The sequence below is a fragment of the Notolepis coatsorum genome, assembly GCF_963971535.1.
Source record: "Notolepis coatsorum genome assembly, chromosome: 3".
Classification (NCBI taxonomy): Eukaryota; Metazoa; Chordata; class Actinopteri; order Aulopiformes; family Paralepididae; genus Notolepis; species Notolepis coatsorum.
The window spans coordinates 195,471,906-195,490,317 of record NC_140167.1 but is presented as its reverse complement, the minus strand read 5'-3'; the positions used below and the strand labels follow the sequence as shown (position 1 = coordinate 195,490,317).

At 41.7% G+C, this 18,412-nt stretch overlaps 1 protein-coding gene across 3 annotated transcripts in view; it reads left to right on the top strand.

The window, feature by feature from the left end:
* The window catches only part of LOC311224760 (rho guanine nucleotide exchange factor 7-like), a 99,917-nt gene that overhangs the window by 24,331 nt on the left and 57,174 nt on the right, over positions 1–18,412 (top strand). For all 3 annotated transcript variants that reach the window (XM_084309864.1, XM_084309862.1, XM_084309863.1), the window contains exons 4-9: positions 6,039–6,133; positions 8,305–8,400; positions 14,814–14,936; positions 15,466–15,604; positions 16,837–16,896; positions 17,022–17,168. In XM_084309864.1, coding sequence (XP_084165990.1) covers positions 6,039–6,133; positions 8,305–8,400; positions 14,814–14,936; positions 15,466–15,604; positions 16,837–16,896; positions 17,022–17,168 — 660 coding nt within the window. The remainder of the gene's footprint in view (positions 1–6,038; positions 6,134–8,304; positions 8,401–14,813; positions 14,937–15,465; positions 15,605–16,836; positions 16,897–17,021; positions 17,169–18,412) is intronic.

Sequence of the window (18,412 nt, the reverse complement as noted above, 5' to 3'; positions counted from 1 at the left end):
ACCCAATGGCCCCATATGCATGCACACACACACACACACACACACACACACACACACACACACACACACACACACACACACACACACACACACACACACACATTTATATTTAGTCATTTAGCTGACGCTTTTATCCAAAGCGACTTACAAGTTCTGTACGACAAGACAGCAAGAAGGGTACAACTCTTATCAGCTGAGTAACAATGTTTATCAAAGTGTTGCGTGTTACAGTGTAGGTTAGTTTATTAGGAAAAGTGCATGACAGTAAGGTTAGTCACGGTTATTTTTTATTTTTATTTTTTTACTTTTTTTTTTAATCATATCAGATAATGGTTGAAGAAGTGAGTCTTTAGTCGACGGCGAAAGATTGGACGGGATTCGGCTGTCCTAACTGGGATGGGTAGTTCACGCACGCACGCACGCACGCACGCACGCACGCACACACACACACACACACAAATCGAAGTAAATTTTTTTATTTTTTTTAATGTGTATATATATATATATATATTTTTTTTTTACTTCGATTTTTTTTTTAATGTTCGAAGCTTGTGCCATCGAACGAAGCTTCGAAGTATTTAAGACAGCCCTAGTGTGTGTGTGTGTGTATGCATGCGTTCTTACTGCTCTTTCTATTTGCCCGTGGTAATAAACATAGATTTATGACTGATTCGTTTTGTGTTTTGCGGAAAACAACATAATTAACATAACATTAACATAACATAACTCGAGGACTGAGCGGCATAGGAGGTCCTTTGTCCCCACTGCCATCAGACTGTACAACATTCATGATGCAGACATAACGTGAAACTGAATGGGAACTGTCAACGTCTGTATACTGTGTGAGCTGTGAGATACCCTGAATTTCCCTAAGGGGATTAATAAGGTATCTATCTATCTATCTTATTCCTGGAGAGAGACATTATTTTTCACCTGTAATTGCGCTTGACAATCTGTCCACCGTTTCAAGTACTTCTAGGAAAAGAAGAGCGTGAAGCCGCCAGGGGCTGGTTGCCCTTCAAAGCGAAACCCTCAAATGCACGACAAAAAAACAATAGCTGTTTTTCTTTTGTTATAGATTTTGGTAATTCCTTTGGCACATTCATAATTTTGTACATAGTTGGCTGGTAGATCTACAATACATTTAGCAAATGTATGTATCAATCTCACCTCTAAAAGCATTTTACAGAAGTTACAAAACGTCCTCAGTTTTCAAAAATATTAGAAAAACTCTTCAACAACAGATTAGATAAATTCATTGATAAACATAATTTACTCACCGATAGCCAGTATGGATTCAGAACACACCGGTCAACATCACTAGCGTTAATAGAACTCATTGAAAAAATCACAAATTCCATAGATCAAAAAAAACATGTAGCTGGAGTATTCATTGACCTAAAAAAAGCATTTGATACTATTAATCATGATATATTAATCAGGAAATTGGAGAGATATGGGATCAGGGGGGTAGTATTGGACTGGGTGAGAAGCTATCTAAATAAAAGACAACAATTTGTGACAATGAGAGATTATAAATCTGAATGTTTGGACATTGCTTGTGGTGTCCCCCAGGGGTCAGTGTTGGGTCCAAAACTGTTCATCTTGTACATTAACGAGATATGTAAAGTATCCAATATATTTAAATGTATTTTATTTGCGGATGACACTAATCTTTTTTTTTCTGGTGAGAATGTCCAGCAGCTTTTAGAGGTCATCACATCTGAAATGAAGAAATTGAAGGAATGGTTTGATAGAAACAAATGATCATTGAACTTGAGCAAAACTAAAATTATGTTGTTTGGAAACTGTAGATTGGATACTCAGGTACAAGTTAAAATAAATTATGTGATTATTGAAAGAGTTTATGAAAATAAATTCCTAGGTGTAATAATAGACCATAAAATCTGTTGGAAACCTCACATAAAACATGTCCAATCTAAACTCTCACGAAGCATTTCAGTCATGAGTAAAGTAAAGCACATTCTGGATAGAAAATCACTCTACATTCTCTACTGTTCACTAGTTTTACCATATTTAAATTACTGTGCTGAAGTCTGGGGAAACAATTATAAGTCTACACTACAACCACTTTTTATACTCTAAAAAAGGGCCATAAGGATAGTTCACATTGCAGGTTATCGTGATCACACTAACATATTGTTTTTGGAGTCAAAGACATTGAAGTTAAATGATCTTGTGGAATTTAAAACGGCACAATTAATGTACAAAGCAAAAAGTCATGCACTTCCAAGAAACATTCAAGAATTGTTCTTTGATAGGGAGGGGGGTTATAATCTGAGGGGAGAACACAATTTAAAGGTGCTAAACGTACGCACTACCATGAGAAAACACTGCATCTCGATATGTGGAGTGAAACTGTGGAACAGTCTAAATGTGGTGCTAAAGCAATGTCCAAACATGAGACAATTCAAACTGATGTATAAGGAAATTATGTTCACAAGGTACAGGGATGAGGAAGGTACTTGATATTCACGGGTGTTTACATTTTTATTTTGTTTTCTATTTTATTTTATTTTATACATATATAGTTTTTGTTTTGCATATATATATATATAATTTTTTTCTTCTTCTTTTTTATGTTTAAAATAGTACTCATTTGAGTAGTGGAAAAGGGGTAGGATTAAATAAGTGTATACTTCTTCCTACTCCTTTTCGAACATGCAGATTGAGTTGTTTTGCTTTTTGTTATTGTTTGTTGTATTCATTGCATGTTCGAAATAAAGACTTCAAATCAAATCAAATCAAATTAAATAAATAGCTGCTGTGTTCTGCCAGAACCCGTGTGAGCCAGCTCCTTGTTTGCATGTGGATAGCGGTCTGGGCATTTAGTGACTAACTCTTGGTGGCTCTAAGCAACTGGAATATGTCTGTAGTTAACCCCCTCCTTTGCATTATTCATAGGGGTCTCTGTAGTTAACCATCTCCTTTGCATTATTCATAGGGGTGTCTGTAGTTAACCCTCTCCTTCACATTTTCATGGAGGTGTCTAGTTAACCCTCTCATTTACATTATTCAAGGTGTCTGTAGTTAACCCTCTCCTTTACATTATTCCTGGTGGTGTCTGTAGTTTACCATCTCATTTACATTATTCCTGGTGTCTGTAGTTAACCCTCTCCTTCACATGATTCTTGGTGGTGTCTGTAGTTAACCCTCTCCTTCACATGATTCTTGGTGGTGTCTGTAGTTAACCCTCTCCTTCACACTATTCTTGGTGGTGTCTGTAGTTAACCCTCTCCTTCACATTATTCATGGTGGTGTCTGTAGTTAACCCTCTCCTTCACATTATTCTTGGTGGTGTCTGTAGTTAACCCTCTCCTTCACATTATTCATGGTGGTGTCTGTAGTTAACCCTCTCCTACACATTATTCATGGTGGTGTCTGTAGTTAACCCTCTCATTCACATTATTCATGGTGGTGTCTGTAGTTAGTCCTCTCCTACACATTATTCATGGTGGTGTCTGTAGTTAACCCTCTCCTTCACATTATTCTTGGTGGTGTCTGTAGTTAACCCTCTCCTTCACATTATTCATGGTGGTGTCTGTAGTTAACCCTCTCCTACACATTATTCATGGTGGTGTCTGTAGTTAACCCTCTCCTTCACATTATTCAAGGTGGTGTCTGTAGTTAACCCTCTCCACATTATTCATGGTGGTGTCTGTAGTTAACCCTGTCATTCACATTATTCAAGGTGGTCTGTAGTTAGTCCTCTCCTTCACATTATTCTTGGTGGTGTCTGTAGTTAACCCTCTCCACATTATTCGTGGTGGTGTCTGTAGTTAACCCTCTCCTTCACACTATTCAAGGTGGTGTCTGTAGTTAGTCCTCTCCTTCACATTATTCATGGTGGTGTCTGTAGTTAACCCTCTCCTTCACATTATTCTTGGTGGTGTCTGTAGTTAACCCTCTCCACATTATTCGTGGTGGTGTCTGTAGTTAACCCTCTCCTTCACATTATTCAAGGTGGTGTCTGTAGTTAACCCTCTCCTTCACATTATTCAAGGTGGTGTCTGTAGTTAGTCCTCTCCTTCACATTATTCATGGTGGTGTCTGTAGTTAACCCTCTCCTTCACATTATTCAAGGTGGTGTCTGTAGTTAACCCTCTCCTTCACATTATTCATGGTGGTGTCTGTAGTTAACCCTCTCCTTCACATTATTCATGGTGGTGTCTGTAGTTGAACCTTCAGTCGGCACATTCAGAGACTTCTCATTGGAGCAGTGTTTTGCTTTGAAGGCCAGACTTTTGAGAAAACCTTTCACATATCACTGACATCCTTTGTGATTACTTATTGTCAATCACCTGATAAACACGAGAATACATTTAAATCTCCCCCGGGAAATGACCCTTAAAAAATATGTTTCCTTACAAAAGTTAATGTCACATCCATGTTTTCTTATTTTTGGCACCATTGATATCCGGGATGGCAGTGAATTTCATGCTAGGTTTGTATTTTCAAGACACGTAGATGCGTATCTAGACGTAGACGGAAGAATGACACAATATTATTTATTCAAATATACCATATAGAATAGTTGAACTTCTCTGAGTCCAAATGACCTAGTGCAGGGGTTCCCAAACTTTTCAGGCCAGGGCCCAGAAAATAAGGCGTCAGAGAGCCGCGGCCCAATGCACATCGTCTGGCTTTTTTTTTTTGCCAGGCGACCGATTTTTTAAGCCAAATATCACTTCAATCCTATTAAGTTAGTTCAAGTTAGTTATTCATTTATATGTGCTATTTATGAGAGGGCTAACTTGTTGCAAAATAATAATGATAATAATAATAGCCTCATTAAAATACTATTGTTGCTTCGGTTGTTTTCAGCGTTTTATGTGCATAATCTGTTATTTAGTTTGAAATGTTCGTTGAAATAAGTAGATTTTTCGTTTTTGTTTATTTATTAAGTTAATATAAAACCATATAGTCACATTTTAGAATACAATAGAATAGAATTTTAGAATACAACCAGAAACACTGTCCTGGCCTGCTTCTAAGTTCAGTGGCCTGACAATTTTTTTTTTTTTATTTTCTTTTTTAATCATCTCGCGGCCCACCTGTGGCTGCTCGCGGCCCACCTTTGGGTCGCGACCCCGACTTTGGGAACCACTGACCTAGTGGACCTTTTAAGGGAGGTCTGCACAATTCATATATCTTTTTTCATAATCGCAATATGGACTAACTCAGAAAATCATCAGAATTTTAATGCTTTTTCCAATGAAATGAAGTGAAAATAATGACATAAAAGAAAATACCATTCCCATATCGCAATTGCAATATCTGTCAAAATATCTGATATTTTTTTCCATAATGTTCAGCCCTACTTTAAGTCCTGTTCAAGCTGTAGAAAAGGAAGGAAGCAGCGTGAACAAGCTCCGCTCCTGTCCTGTCGGCTGGTCCGGTATTGTGATCCCTTTTCATCTCCCAATATGTACAGTATCTGCAATACTACACACCAGTGTTGTAGTCGAGTCACTAAATCTCGAGTCCGAGTCGAGAATCCCCAGTGTTCGAGTCCGAGTCACCAAAGAGCCAGAGTTGAGTCCGAGTCGAGTCCCCATTACCCTAGTCCGAGTCCTGAGTCCAAGTCATCAAGGTTGAGTCCACTCCACTCGGGCAGTCAAAGAGCTGACATAAAAAAAGGTCTACATTAAACATAAATGACACAGCGGTCAACATTTCAAAGGGAGTTTATTTACTTTGTGACACAATATCCAAACAAATGCACTAGCCATCAATATTGTATGCCAAATGATTAGTGCCTATTACAAAAAAATATATAAAATAAATAACTATCAATTAACAAGTCCAATTTCTCGTCTGCACCTTCTGAGTCCGAATGCAGTCAATGCTCGAGTCCGAGTCATCAGTGCTCAAGTCCAAGTCCTGGACTCAATACTGCTATACACACTCTTACGTTTCAGCCCTGGATGGTGTAGGTCAGGGTTTACACTGAAATGCTAGATGATCTGCAAGTAAACAAAACTGATCGGTATAATGTCCTCTTCTTTGCATTTCAGGTATTGCAGAACATTTTGGAAACGGAGACGGACTATTCGAAGGACCTCCAGAGCCTCCTGACCAACTACCTACGATCTCTCCAGAGCACAGACAAGTAAGACTCCAGGGTGCTCACTAGGGGTGTGGACATTTCTCGATTCTAAAGGGGTCCCCACACGGCGAGCGATTTTAGCCAGGCGACCGATTTTTTTAGCGAGCCGACAGACAGAATTGTATCGCCTTCATTGTTATGAATGAGAGAACCCACACGGCAGGAGATTCTGAAGCGACGGTCGCGCAGCTATTTCTGTCGCCTCGCTAAAAATCGCCTCGATCCTATTTTTTGAGGCGACACAGCAGGACAATGAGGAAATAACATGACTTCTACAGTAGAAGTAGTACAGAAGTTCTACTGGTGTATCATTTGTACACCATTAATGTATCATTCAATACATTCATTGATCAATAACCTACGTATTATTACCATGCTACTTATGTTCTTTATTATTAACGGGAACCATTTAAATAAATAACGTTAGTTTGAGAAGCTATAGTGGCCGCTTGTCATTAACTAATAAATGAACAATGCGCCACGATGCACCTACTAGTGTTTTTATACTCGGGTAACAAAAGAAGTTGTGGATGTTGACAGAGTTTAATGTCCAGGCTGCAGCTGATGTAGTTTGTAAGGTTTATTGTCCAAAGAAAATTATGGTTGAGAACAAAACAGTTTGCGTCTTCCGTGAAAAAAAACATTCTCTCTCAGCAGCTGCATAACAATACTTGTCCAATCGGTGGTAGTGAACGTATCGTAGCGACCAGGCATGCAGTAATGTCAGGAAGAATGAGGAGAGGTTGTATTCGTATATGGTGGTTTAATTCCAGCTCAATATGGGTTTTACAGGTTAATACTCTCTCGTACTGCACAACACACACAGCTACCTGCTAACCCGCTTCACAACAACCGTTACCTAACGTCCGGTCCCGGCGGTCCGCCCTCCTATATCTCCCGGGGGGGAAACACCCCCAGCTAAACAGAGCGACACATAGCTTATTATACCTGAGAACGGTCGCCTCTGGTGTGGGGGGCTAAGCGATTGTTATTGAGCGACAGGCGATCACATCGCCAGGCGACGTCTGTCGCCCGCCGTGTGCAGACCACTTAAGATGCATCGCGATGTGGACGATGCAGTGACGGAACATAATAGATTATTATAGCCTACTAACGCACATTTACGCATATAACGTAGAACAATTTGCGCAAAATTGCTGCGGTGAAAAATGGTTAGTAAAAGTTAGACGTACGTAGTACCTACTTACTGGTCACAGGAGTCTTCAATAACGTCTGGATGCTAATCCATTTTGTGAATCCATTTGTTGAAACAACATCTTTGTTGGCAGACAGCTCCTGCTATCTTAACGTTAGCAAGCTAAGCATGCATTGCGTGACCTGTGTAACCTTAATTAACTTGTGTTCTGCTGGGAAAGACTGTTCATCACTGCATATAACTTGGTTTAATCCAAACGTCCATTCAGAAACATTGTATTATGAAATAAGACATTCTGCGATATCTGTGAATATTCCTATGCCTTGGTCTGTGTTCAGCTGACACTGTTGACATGCCCACTACGCAAAGCTAGTGCTCCGGTCATGCATCCACTCAACTCATAGAAAATACAACATCAGGCTATTCTAAAAGTATTGATACTAATAAAATGGAGTATTGAACCATTTTAACAGCTGGGTATCGAGATACCTTTCTAGTATCTGTGTATCATGCAACACTAGTAAAGACATTTATTTTGACATTCTGATTTAAGAACTTTCTAAATAAAAGTAAATTTTTCTGACTGCTTGTATTAATTGATGAAAAAGTAGCCATGTGCAGTAATATAGATTATAAAATTGAATTGAAAATAAAAAATAAATCACAAAAAAAAAGAAAAAGATTATAAAATTGAGGATGTAATATATTATTGAGATGCATCTCAATGAATCGAATCGAATCGTGGACAGCTGAATCGTAATCGAATCGTGAGGCCAGTGAAGATTCACAGCTCTAGTGCAGACGTACAATTTAGTCCATTACAGGTAAATGTGTGTCATCTTTGCGCCAAGTGAAGCCAGATTTAGAATGGCCGTGGGTGACATAACCATGAGTCACTGAGCAGGTGAAAACAAGGTGGCTTTTAAACTCGACGTAAGCAGGAAGCAGGATGACTCTGTGACTTTGATGACATGCCATTATCTTTGCCCTTATTTAATTTCCTCTTTTCTCTGACCAGATTGAGCAGTTCAGATGCGGCTCTTATTCTGGGGAACCTGGAGGAGATCAGCACCTTCCAGCAGATGCTCGTCCAATCACTGGAGGAGTGCACCAAGTAAGTCCCGCCCAGGCCAGTAGACTCGTCGTTTCATTACGCAAGTAGTGACATCTAGTGACGAGTCGCGGTACTACAAGTTCATGTGGTTGTCTGTTCTCCGCTGCGTGTCTCTTTGGTTGTGTTTATCGAGTCAAGCGGTCGAACCCACACAATCTCACTTCCACTATGATGTTTTCAAATGTGATTTCCCGCACGGCGCTCAGGCAAATTGTGGTCGCTCACTCACTCACACTCACATTGGCATTTTTGTGCAGGTCATGTTGGTGCTTCTAATAATAATAATAATAATAACAATACACTTTATTTGTATAGCACCTTTCATACAAGAATTGCAGCCAAAAGTGCTTCACAGCAGTGATGTAGACACAAAATAGACATAGGCATAACATTTGCATAAAATTGGAATTTATTTTATAGATTTCCGTCATTACAATCTATATAAAAAAAAGAAGATTGTAATAGATTTCTTATTGATTATGATAGATTTCTGACAATAAAATCTATAAAAGACAATTGGCAGTTTTCGGACAAAATAAAAGCATTGACGCCTTGCTCTGCGTCTCCCTAAATCACTTTGAATGGTATTACTCACTATAAGGGCCTAACTTGATTAAACAAAACAATAAATCTATAAAGCCCTGAGGCTGAAACCGGCTAGAACATACGTTGACGCGTCTGCGGCTCGTGAAGGCTACTCGTCTGATCCAAAAATAGAATGTCCACAAGGTCCGTTGCAATAATACCCCCAACTGGGTTTATTTACACAAAACAATAATCGATGCACAATTTGCATGTGATATGAAGTAACGCCAACGGTACTACCTTGCACAACATAACATTCCTATACTACAAACAAAACTATTCACCAAACAATGATAACGTGCAGTGTGGACGTGACGTGACGGTCAAAAACTGTTATGCTCTGCCGGTAACCAAACACCTGCTGTCATCAGTCCCGTTACCCATTAAGTAGCTAAGTATGTTACCTACTGGTGAGCAACGGGAACTGATGCCACAAACCCAATTTGGCAGGCACAATGTATACAGGCAGAACTCAACATAAATACATAAATCCAAGCAAATACATAAAATATAACATATGGCAATACAACCTCTAATAATGTCAGTTTTGGCTTCTACACTCACATTATCCTGCTTACAACTGCTACATATTAACAAAAGCCACCCTCAGCTGCTCAGAAGTGATCTTGACATGAGTCTCGGAGCCCTGCTAGCTGTCGGCGTGTTGCTTTTTAACAGCGGAGGAGTGCAAGAATGTGACCATGTGACAGCGGCAGCGCGAGAGAGCGGCAGTGCGGAAATAGGCTGTCTATTGCCATTCTCTAAGACAAACGCTAACCTTAACCAGCTCCTTAACAGCGCCTAAACTTAACCTTTCTAACCTTAACCAACTCCGAAAAACAATGCCTAACCTTAACCTTAACCATAACCATGCCTAACCTTAACCTTAACCATAGAAAGAATATTGCCATTTTCTAAGACAAACTCTAACCTTAACCAGCTCCTTAACAGCGCCTAAACTTAACCTTTCTAACCTTAACCAACTCCGAAACAATGCCTAACCTTAACCTTAACCTTAACCTTAACCATGCCTAACCTTAACCGGCGAAAGAATACATGTTAAAAAAAAAAAGAAAAAAAAAATTGATGGGATTCGAACTTGAAACCAACGGACCGCAGGACCGCCGCGCTGCCAGGTGAGCTAAGCTTCGAATGAGAATCATGGCGGTTTACGGCTAAATAATGCCGCAAGCTCTGCCGCTCCGCTCCGCGGTTGCCGCGCCTGCCGCAGGGCGTGTCGCAGCCAATCAGGGAAAACGCGGAAGCATTCGGCGCACTCCTTCGCTGTTAATAAGCAATAGGCTAGCTGCCCTGCTAGCTTCCCCACAGCTTCATGGACGACCCAGACCTGCTAGCTGCCCCACAGCTTCATGGACGACCCAGACCTGCTAGCTGCCCCACAGCTTCATGGACGACCCAGACCTGCTAGCTGCCCCACAGCTTTATGGACGACCCAGACCTGCTAGCTGCCCCACAGCTTCATGGATGACCCAGACCTGCTAGCTTCCCCACAGCTTCATGGACGACCCAGACCTGCTAGCTTCCCCACAGCTTCATGGACGACCCAGACCTGCTAGCTGCCCCACAGCTTCATGGACGACCCAGACCTGCTAGCTGCCCCACAGCTTCATGGACGACCCAGACCTGCTAGCTTCCCCACAGCTTCATGGACGACCCAGACCTGCTAGCTGCCCCACAGCTTCATGGACGACCCAGACCTGCTAGCTGCCCCACAGCTTCATGGACGACCCAGACCTGCTAGCTGCCCCACAGCTTCATGGACGACCCAGACCTGCTAGCTGCCCCACAGCTTCATGGACGACCCAGACCTGCTAGCTGCCCCACAGCTTCATGGACGACCCAGACCTGCTAGCTGCCCCACAGCTTCATGGCCTCAGCGAACCCAGACCTGCTAGCATGATGCCTGCCGGTGCTCTGAGATGTGCTGAATGTGGAACACGACGTATATAAACTACAATATGTCCTCTGCCACATGCTCACCTCCACCCGCCGCTCTGACCACATCACCCCCGTCCTCCGCAAACCTTCACTGGCTCCAAATAAAATACACTTCAAAATACTGCTCATCACATTCAAAGCCCTCAACAACCTGGCCCCCCCCTACCTCTCCGACCTCCTTCATCGCCACACCCCTCCCCGTCACCTCAGGTCTGCTGATGCAAACCTACTGACTCCCATCAAGACCAGGGCCCTCATTTATCAAGTTTTCTTGGAAAATGTTCTATTTCCACACGTAAGCACAGAATTTAGAATGTGTGCACGCACAAAAAAAACTGGATTTATCACACGTGCGTACACAGGTCCTACGCACACCTGTCATGATAAATATCACCTTGCTCCTACGCTGAGGATCGTGCACACTTTCACGTATTTGCATACCAAAACCGCCCCGATTAACCATATACGGTAATGGAACACCCCCATGAAATGTGGAAAAATGGACTGACCCGTGTAGAGGGAAGGGTGTTATGGAGAAATACGAGACAGGTTGACAGACTTGTACACGTACGGTGATGTCGGATATGAAAAAGAAGAACCATTGCTGCCTGGGCAGCGCAAACACTAATAAAGACCATGCTGGAATATGACTGCCTTTTCCCGTTTTGTTCGATTAATACCCAGGGATTAAAGTTCTCCTCAATTTTATTCCAAATCGCGACGGATTTTCCGTCAATTTTCTACCTGCTGCATATGATTTCTAGAGGCATACAATCTATTTTGATGTCGTATTGGGTAGCCTATATAAACAATAATACGAGAGCATATACAAGAACAATGAATCTCACTGCCATGTATGATGTATAGCCTAGCCTGCCTATGTGATCAATACAAACATGAACTTGAATTCCATCATGTCTGTGTGCGGGAGCTCACAAGGCTGTTGTCACAATGGGTGGTACAGTAATAACAGTCTACAATATCACGATGGACCATGCCATGTAGCCTATGTTCTATTATGACATGATCTGTGACGACAAATGTTCTAGAATGTTTGATTATGACATCATACTCTGACAGTATGCCTATGTGATAAATACAAACATGAACTTGAATCCCATCATCATATTTACATAGTCTGTCCACTATGTTTATTACTTTGTTATTCCCCCCCCCCCCTATCTATGTAAAGCGACCTTGCATGGGTCTCTTGAAAGATGCTATATAAAATGAAGCTCTATTAATATTATTGTTATTATTATTATTAAAATACTGTCTTTTACTGTTAGTCTCAGTGAAGTTTCAACGGAGCGAGGTCTATTCTAACCAACAAATTGAAGTAGAAAGCATTTCGTTGTGGCCAATCTTATTTGGAAACATGACACAAAATAATAGTATGTCGCTTTTTATTTGAAACAATATTTAATCGCGTTTGGTGGAGGTGGCCGGTGGGTGTAGCAAGCCAACCTCTTGTTCGCGCATGAGCCCATTATAATTACACTACTGTCGCTATTTCACAATGAACTATAATGAATTACGGTTCATACAGAACACGCGCCAGTGTCAGGACTCGGAGTAATGCACGAAAGCTTATTTCCGCGTTGAAACTAATGCATTAACTGAGGAGCGCATATGCCGTAGTAACGATATTCTACCACTGGGCATCAGCTAAGCATGCTCAGAGCTGTGCGTAGACATAAGCACAAAGTCAAGTTCAAATTCAAATTGATAAATCCCACACTTTGCTTAGAAATGGTTGTACGCACGGGTTAAGCACATATCTGTGCGTACGTCACGTTGATAAATGAGGGCCCAGGCTCTTTTGCTGCAGCTGCACCCCCCCTCTGGAATGCCCTCCCCAGCCATATCCGGACAGCTAACACCCTACTGTCCTTTTAAAAAATCCTTTTAAAATTATTTTTATATATCCCCCCCCCCCCCCCCCCCCCCCCTGTATTTGAGCACTGATAAAGCGCTATATAAATTTAATGTATTTTTATTATTATCATCATTATTATACCATAGCATTAGCAGAGTCAAAGACGCAGGGCGGTGTTTCGGATCCTCAGATCCTCCATCTGTTGCAAAGCTAACTGGCAACACAGCTGGCGTTGGCTGCTTCTCACAGTGACGCTGCTTTTTCCAGAGAAATCAGACCTACTTGTGGAGGAAACACAGACATTGATCCTATCGACCGCTGTTGTGTTTGGCCTGTATATAAAGACCGCCGGCAGAATGCTTACATTGTTTGAAAAGTTTGTTTTGTTAGTCCATCATGTTAAGTCAAGCTGTTACTTTCCAACACTGGCCACCATTGAGTGTTCACACCACTGAAAAGTTAGGTTTGTTCCGTTTTCAGGCCTATCTCCCCAGTCGGCTGTAGAATATTTCCTCATTTCTCTACCTGGACATTTAATATTGTGCTTATTTAATATGCAACAACAACAAACAAACATCAAGTACAGATATAGCCTTAAGCCATTCAAATAATAAATGTGTATACAAAATAAAAAATAAAAAACACAAAAGTCAAACTCAAATAAATGTTTTGTCATTTACATATTTGAAAAGGAGTGGGAAGTAGTATTAGTACTCTTATTTAATCCCACACATTTTTACTCATCATCAGATCATACTATAGTAACTCTACAAAATCATTATTTACTAACTGCTCGTTTTATTGTCAGACTTATAATTTTAAAATTTACTTAGTTAAAATTTTTTTTTGAATAATTCCCTATTAATATTTGCCAAAACTGTAGGTTACCCTGTATAGTTTCTCTAGCCATTTTATATACATATATACAACTACATACCTACATATGCACATATATATATATACATACATACACATACATACAGCCAGTTATCAAACCCTTTCTTCATCTCTGTACCTCTGTAAAACCATTTGACTATATTTTATTGTAAACTGTTTTATGTTTTGACATTGCTTAACTCCACAATCGGACCGTTCCATAATTTTACTCCGCAAATTGAAATACAAAGGCTTTTCATGGTCGTTTAAAAACGATCTTTTAAAATGAAATGTTCCCCTTAAATTGTAACCCCCATCTTGTACGTTGAACAATCTTTGAATATTTCCTCTGAGTTTATTATTTTTTGCTTTGTACATTATTTGTGCGGTTTGATACATTACAATATCAGTACATTTTAATAATTTTGACTGTAAGAAAAGTGAATGAGTATGTTCCAGATATCCAACCTTATGAATCTCCAAGTGACCTAAACCTAAGAGGTAATGACTATTCCTGGACAATGGCCTTCAGTGTGATTTATATCAGTGTGTTTAGTTTAACACCATCTAATCCCCCTTTATTCCCACAGTTGTTTTCCCCCAAATGGGGCGTGGCTTGACAAAATAGAGGCGTGGTCATCAAAACTCAGTACGATTGGCGTATTGCCCGTCTGATGTATAACTCGATGCTTCCAGGATAGGTCAGCTTTAGCAGAACACAAACTACCAGAGGGATCAATGGATGCTTAGAATAATAACTTCTGCAATGTAGGGATGATATCCTGCACGCATAACAGTTTGTTGGCCTGCTAGCATTGGCTAGCAAGTGTAACCTAGCAACTTTCACATTGATCACTGGCTACGGCGTAGCCAGTCATCAATGGGTAACGTGTAACGTTAGTTGTGCTGTTTGCACTGTTTGATGAACATTGTTAGTCAGTTGTAAGAGTTGTACCCTTCCTGCTGACTTGTCGTGCAGAACCTGTAAGTCGCTTTGGATAAAAGTGTCAGCTAAATGACAAAATGTAAATATGGATGTTTCCTGCTTGTTTTTTCCCTGATAGGCATATTGGATCTGAGGCTTATAAAACACTTCCCTCATCTGTGTTCTCAGACTTCCAGAGAGCCAGCAAAGAGTAGGGGGCTTCTTCCTCAATCTCATGCCCCAGATGAAAGCTCTGTACATGGGTTACTGCTCCAACCACCCCTCGGCGGTCAACCTGCTCACCCAGCACAGGTATGCATGGACCTGCCGACATACAGTACATTCATACTCACTGTATTCCGAACGCTGACTTGATTATGTTATCACTCAAGTCATTCTCCATTGTGACAAAACAGAACCTTTCCTCAGACAGTTGTTTTATGACATCGTTCTCGGATAGAATTCCATTAAGTCTGAATGGAGCATCCCTTGGGACGGAGGTCTTATGACATTGCTCTCATGAATAGCTCCCCATTGTGACTAAACGGCACCATTTGTCATACAGAACTCCCTGTTATTACATCATTATCAGATACAATGTTCCATTATCACCGAATAGCCCTAGCCTGATATCTGAAACCCAACCATATTTCTTCTGCTATATTCATCGGTTCATACCGTGCCTGAAACCACATCTCGGACTAATTTGAAATGGTATCAGAAACGTAGAAATATTAAACACACCTAACCCCCTCTGCCCTTCTCTCACTCTGTCACCGTCTGCCACCTTCACCCTTCGTCTCCCTCGTTCTTCTCATCTCGCTCTCTCCCTCCTGTATAGCGAGGCGTTGGGGGAGTTTATGGAGGGGAGGGGTGCGGGCACTCCAGGGATTCTCACCTTAACCACGGGTCTCAGCAAACCCTTCATGAGGCTGGACAAATACCCCAACTTACTAAAGGAGCTGGAGAGACACATGGAGGTGTGTGTGTGTCTGTGTGTGTGTGTGTGTGCGTGTGTGAGGGAGATGTACAATGTGCAAATATGCCAATTAATGTGTGTTTGGATTAATAACATTACAACATATTTGGATTGGATTAATAACACAACATACACATACACATATTTGTGGGGCGACAGTGACTCCTATCCGAGCTCCGGGAGGGTCATCAAAGATAAGCCGCCTATTCTCGGTCCTTGCCCCACAATGGTGGAACGAACGTCCAACCACAGTTAGGACAGCCGAAACCTGACCAATCTTTCGCCGTCGACTAAAGAGGCACTTCTTCAATCATTATCTAAAAAAGAAAAAAAAGTAAAAACTCTAACCCTAACTAACCTTACTGTCATGCACTAATATACTAACCTACACTGTAGCACTCAACACTAGGGCTGTCCCCGACTAAGGATTTGGATAGTCGACTTTGATTGGCCGAAATGAGCCGATAGTCGACTATTAGTCGACTATGAAAAAAAAAAAAAAACTATAATTATATATATTTTTTTATCATTCCATTTGGGCTGTGGGGGTTGCTTAATGTCTGAAGGAGTCGACGAAAGAATTCTTGTCCTCTGCAAAAGCATGCAATTGGTCCACTGATGGATACATCTTGATATTTGTCTAGTCTAGTGTGTTCATTAGATGGGTGAAATCCTCTTTCAGTGCCTCTGTGCCTGTTTTCTTAGGCAGTTAGCCTCTGGTATGCATGCCATTAGCGTTAGCCACGCTTCTAGGCCTCTTTTCTTTTGGAAAGAATGATACATTTTTTTCTTTTTTTTCATTCGACTAAGAGGTTGGCAGCCGACTACGGCTCCTTTCGATCGATTAGTTGACTATTCGACTAATAGGGGTCAGCCCTACTCAACACTTGATGAACATTGTTACTCAGCTGATAGAGTTGTACCCTTCCTGCTGTCTTGTTGTACAAAACTTGTCGCTTTGGATAAAAGCATCAGCTAAATGTAAAATGTCAGGAGGTAGAGTGGTCGTCTGGTAATCGGAAGGTTCCCGGTCCGATTCCCGATCCTCCCGGCCAGCGTGTAGAAGTGTCCTTGAGCAAGACACTTAACCCCTGCTCCTTGCATGGTTGCCTCCGCCGTCGGTGTGAATGTGTGAGCGAATGGGTGAACGTGAGGAACAAAATTGTAAAGCGCGTTGGATAAAAGCTGCTATATAAATGCACCATTTACCATTGACTATTTATTTCCTCTCAGGAGAGTCACGTGGATAAGCCAGACATTCAGAAGTGTATGGCATCATTCAAGAACCTATCGGTAAGTCGCACATGCAGCTCATTCGTCCTTTCCGTCCGTCCCGATGCTACTGTGGCGCACTAGCATGGACTCAAACGGTGTAGGAGACACTTAAAAGAGCTGTGATTTGTCTCCACGGCGGCCAGGCTCAGTGTCAGGAGGTGCGGAAGCGCAAGGAGCTGGAGCTGCAGATCCTGACGGAGGCCATCCGACTGTGGGAGGGCGACGACATCAGGACCCTGGGCTCCGTGCTCTACATGAGCCAGGCCATGGTGCTCAGCCCTGGGGCAGAGGTAATGACGGCTCACCTTGTACCTTGTTGAGTTGATATGTTTTAAAAGAAAAACATGAAGCACAACACAAAAAGTGGGTTTAAAGGTAAAAAAAAAGAAGAATATATATAATATATATATGTAAATGTAAATATATATTAGGGGTGGCCGATTAATCAAGTTTCCATTAAGATTTTGGCTTCTCACGGTCATGAAAACAAGAGAATCGAGATAAAACTATTAATATTGCTCTTTGTTAATGCCAGTTGGTGTCATCCTGGTCACATCACAGTTAAAGAACGCCTCTGTTCCCCAGACATTGAACTATTGGCTCCAAGTATGAGACCATACTACCTACCACAGGAGCTAACTCATGTCATCGCGGTCACTGTTTACATTCCACTGAGCGCAGCGGCGGCGCAGGCGAGTGACGTCATCCACTCCACAGTTATGGGACTACAGACAAAACACCCAGACGCACTCATCCTCATCAATAGGGACTTCAACCACATCAAGCTAGCCAAAACATTGACTACCTTCACCCAGTATGTGAAATACAGAACGAGAGACAACAAGACACTGGTCCTGCTGTATGCTAATGTCACACGATATGAAGTTTTAAGTACATCGGAGTCCACATATCCGAGGACTTGACATGGACCACACACATTGACAGTGTTGTGAAGAAGGCACGGCAACGCCTCTACTTCCTCAGGCGCCTAAGGAAGTTCCAAGTCGGTCAGAAGATCCTTAAGAACTTCTACTCATGCACAATAGAGAGCATCCTGACTGGCAATATCACCTCCTGGTTTGGGAATAGCACTGCACAAGACCGTAGCAGACTGCAGAGAGTGGCCCGTTCAGCCGAGCGCACAATTGGAGGGGGGCTTCCCACTCTCCAGAACATTTACAACAAGCGGTGCATGGGTAAGGCTAAGAGAATTATCAAAGACTCCAGCCACCCAAACAACTGCCTCTTTGAACTGCTGCGGTCAGGCAAGCGATACCGGAGTCTCATGGCAAGCACAGAAAGACTCAGAAGAAGCTTCTATCCCCAGGCCATCAGGTTGCTCAACCAACAATAACACTATGCAACAACCATCAAATGCACTCACAGCACACACATCCACACGCACACACTCACTTTAAAGTTTAAACAAACAACTCACTGCAGCACCCACTCTACACACTTTATATTTATTGGCAAAGAATTTGCACTACAACCCATTGCCAGTGTCCTCTTCTTTGCCGTAGTATGCTGGGGG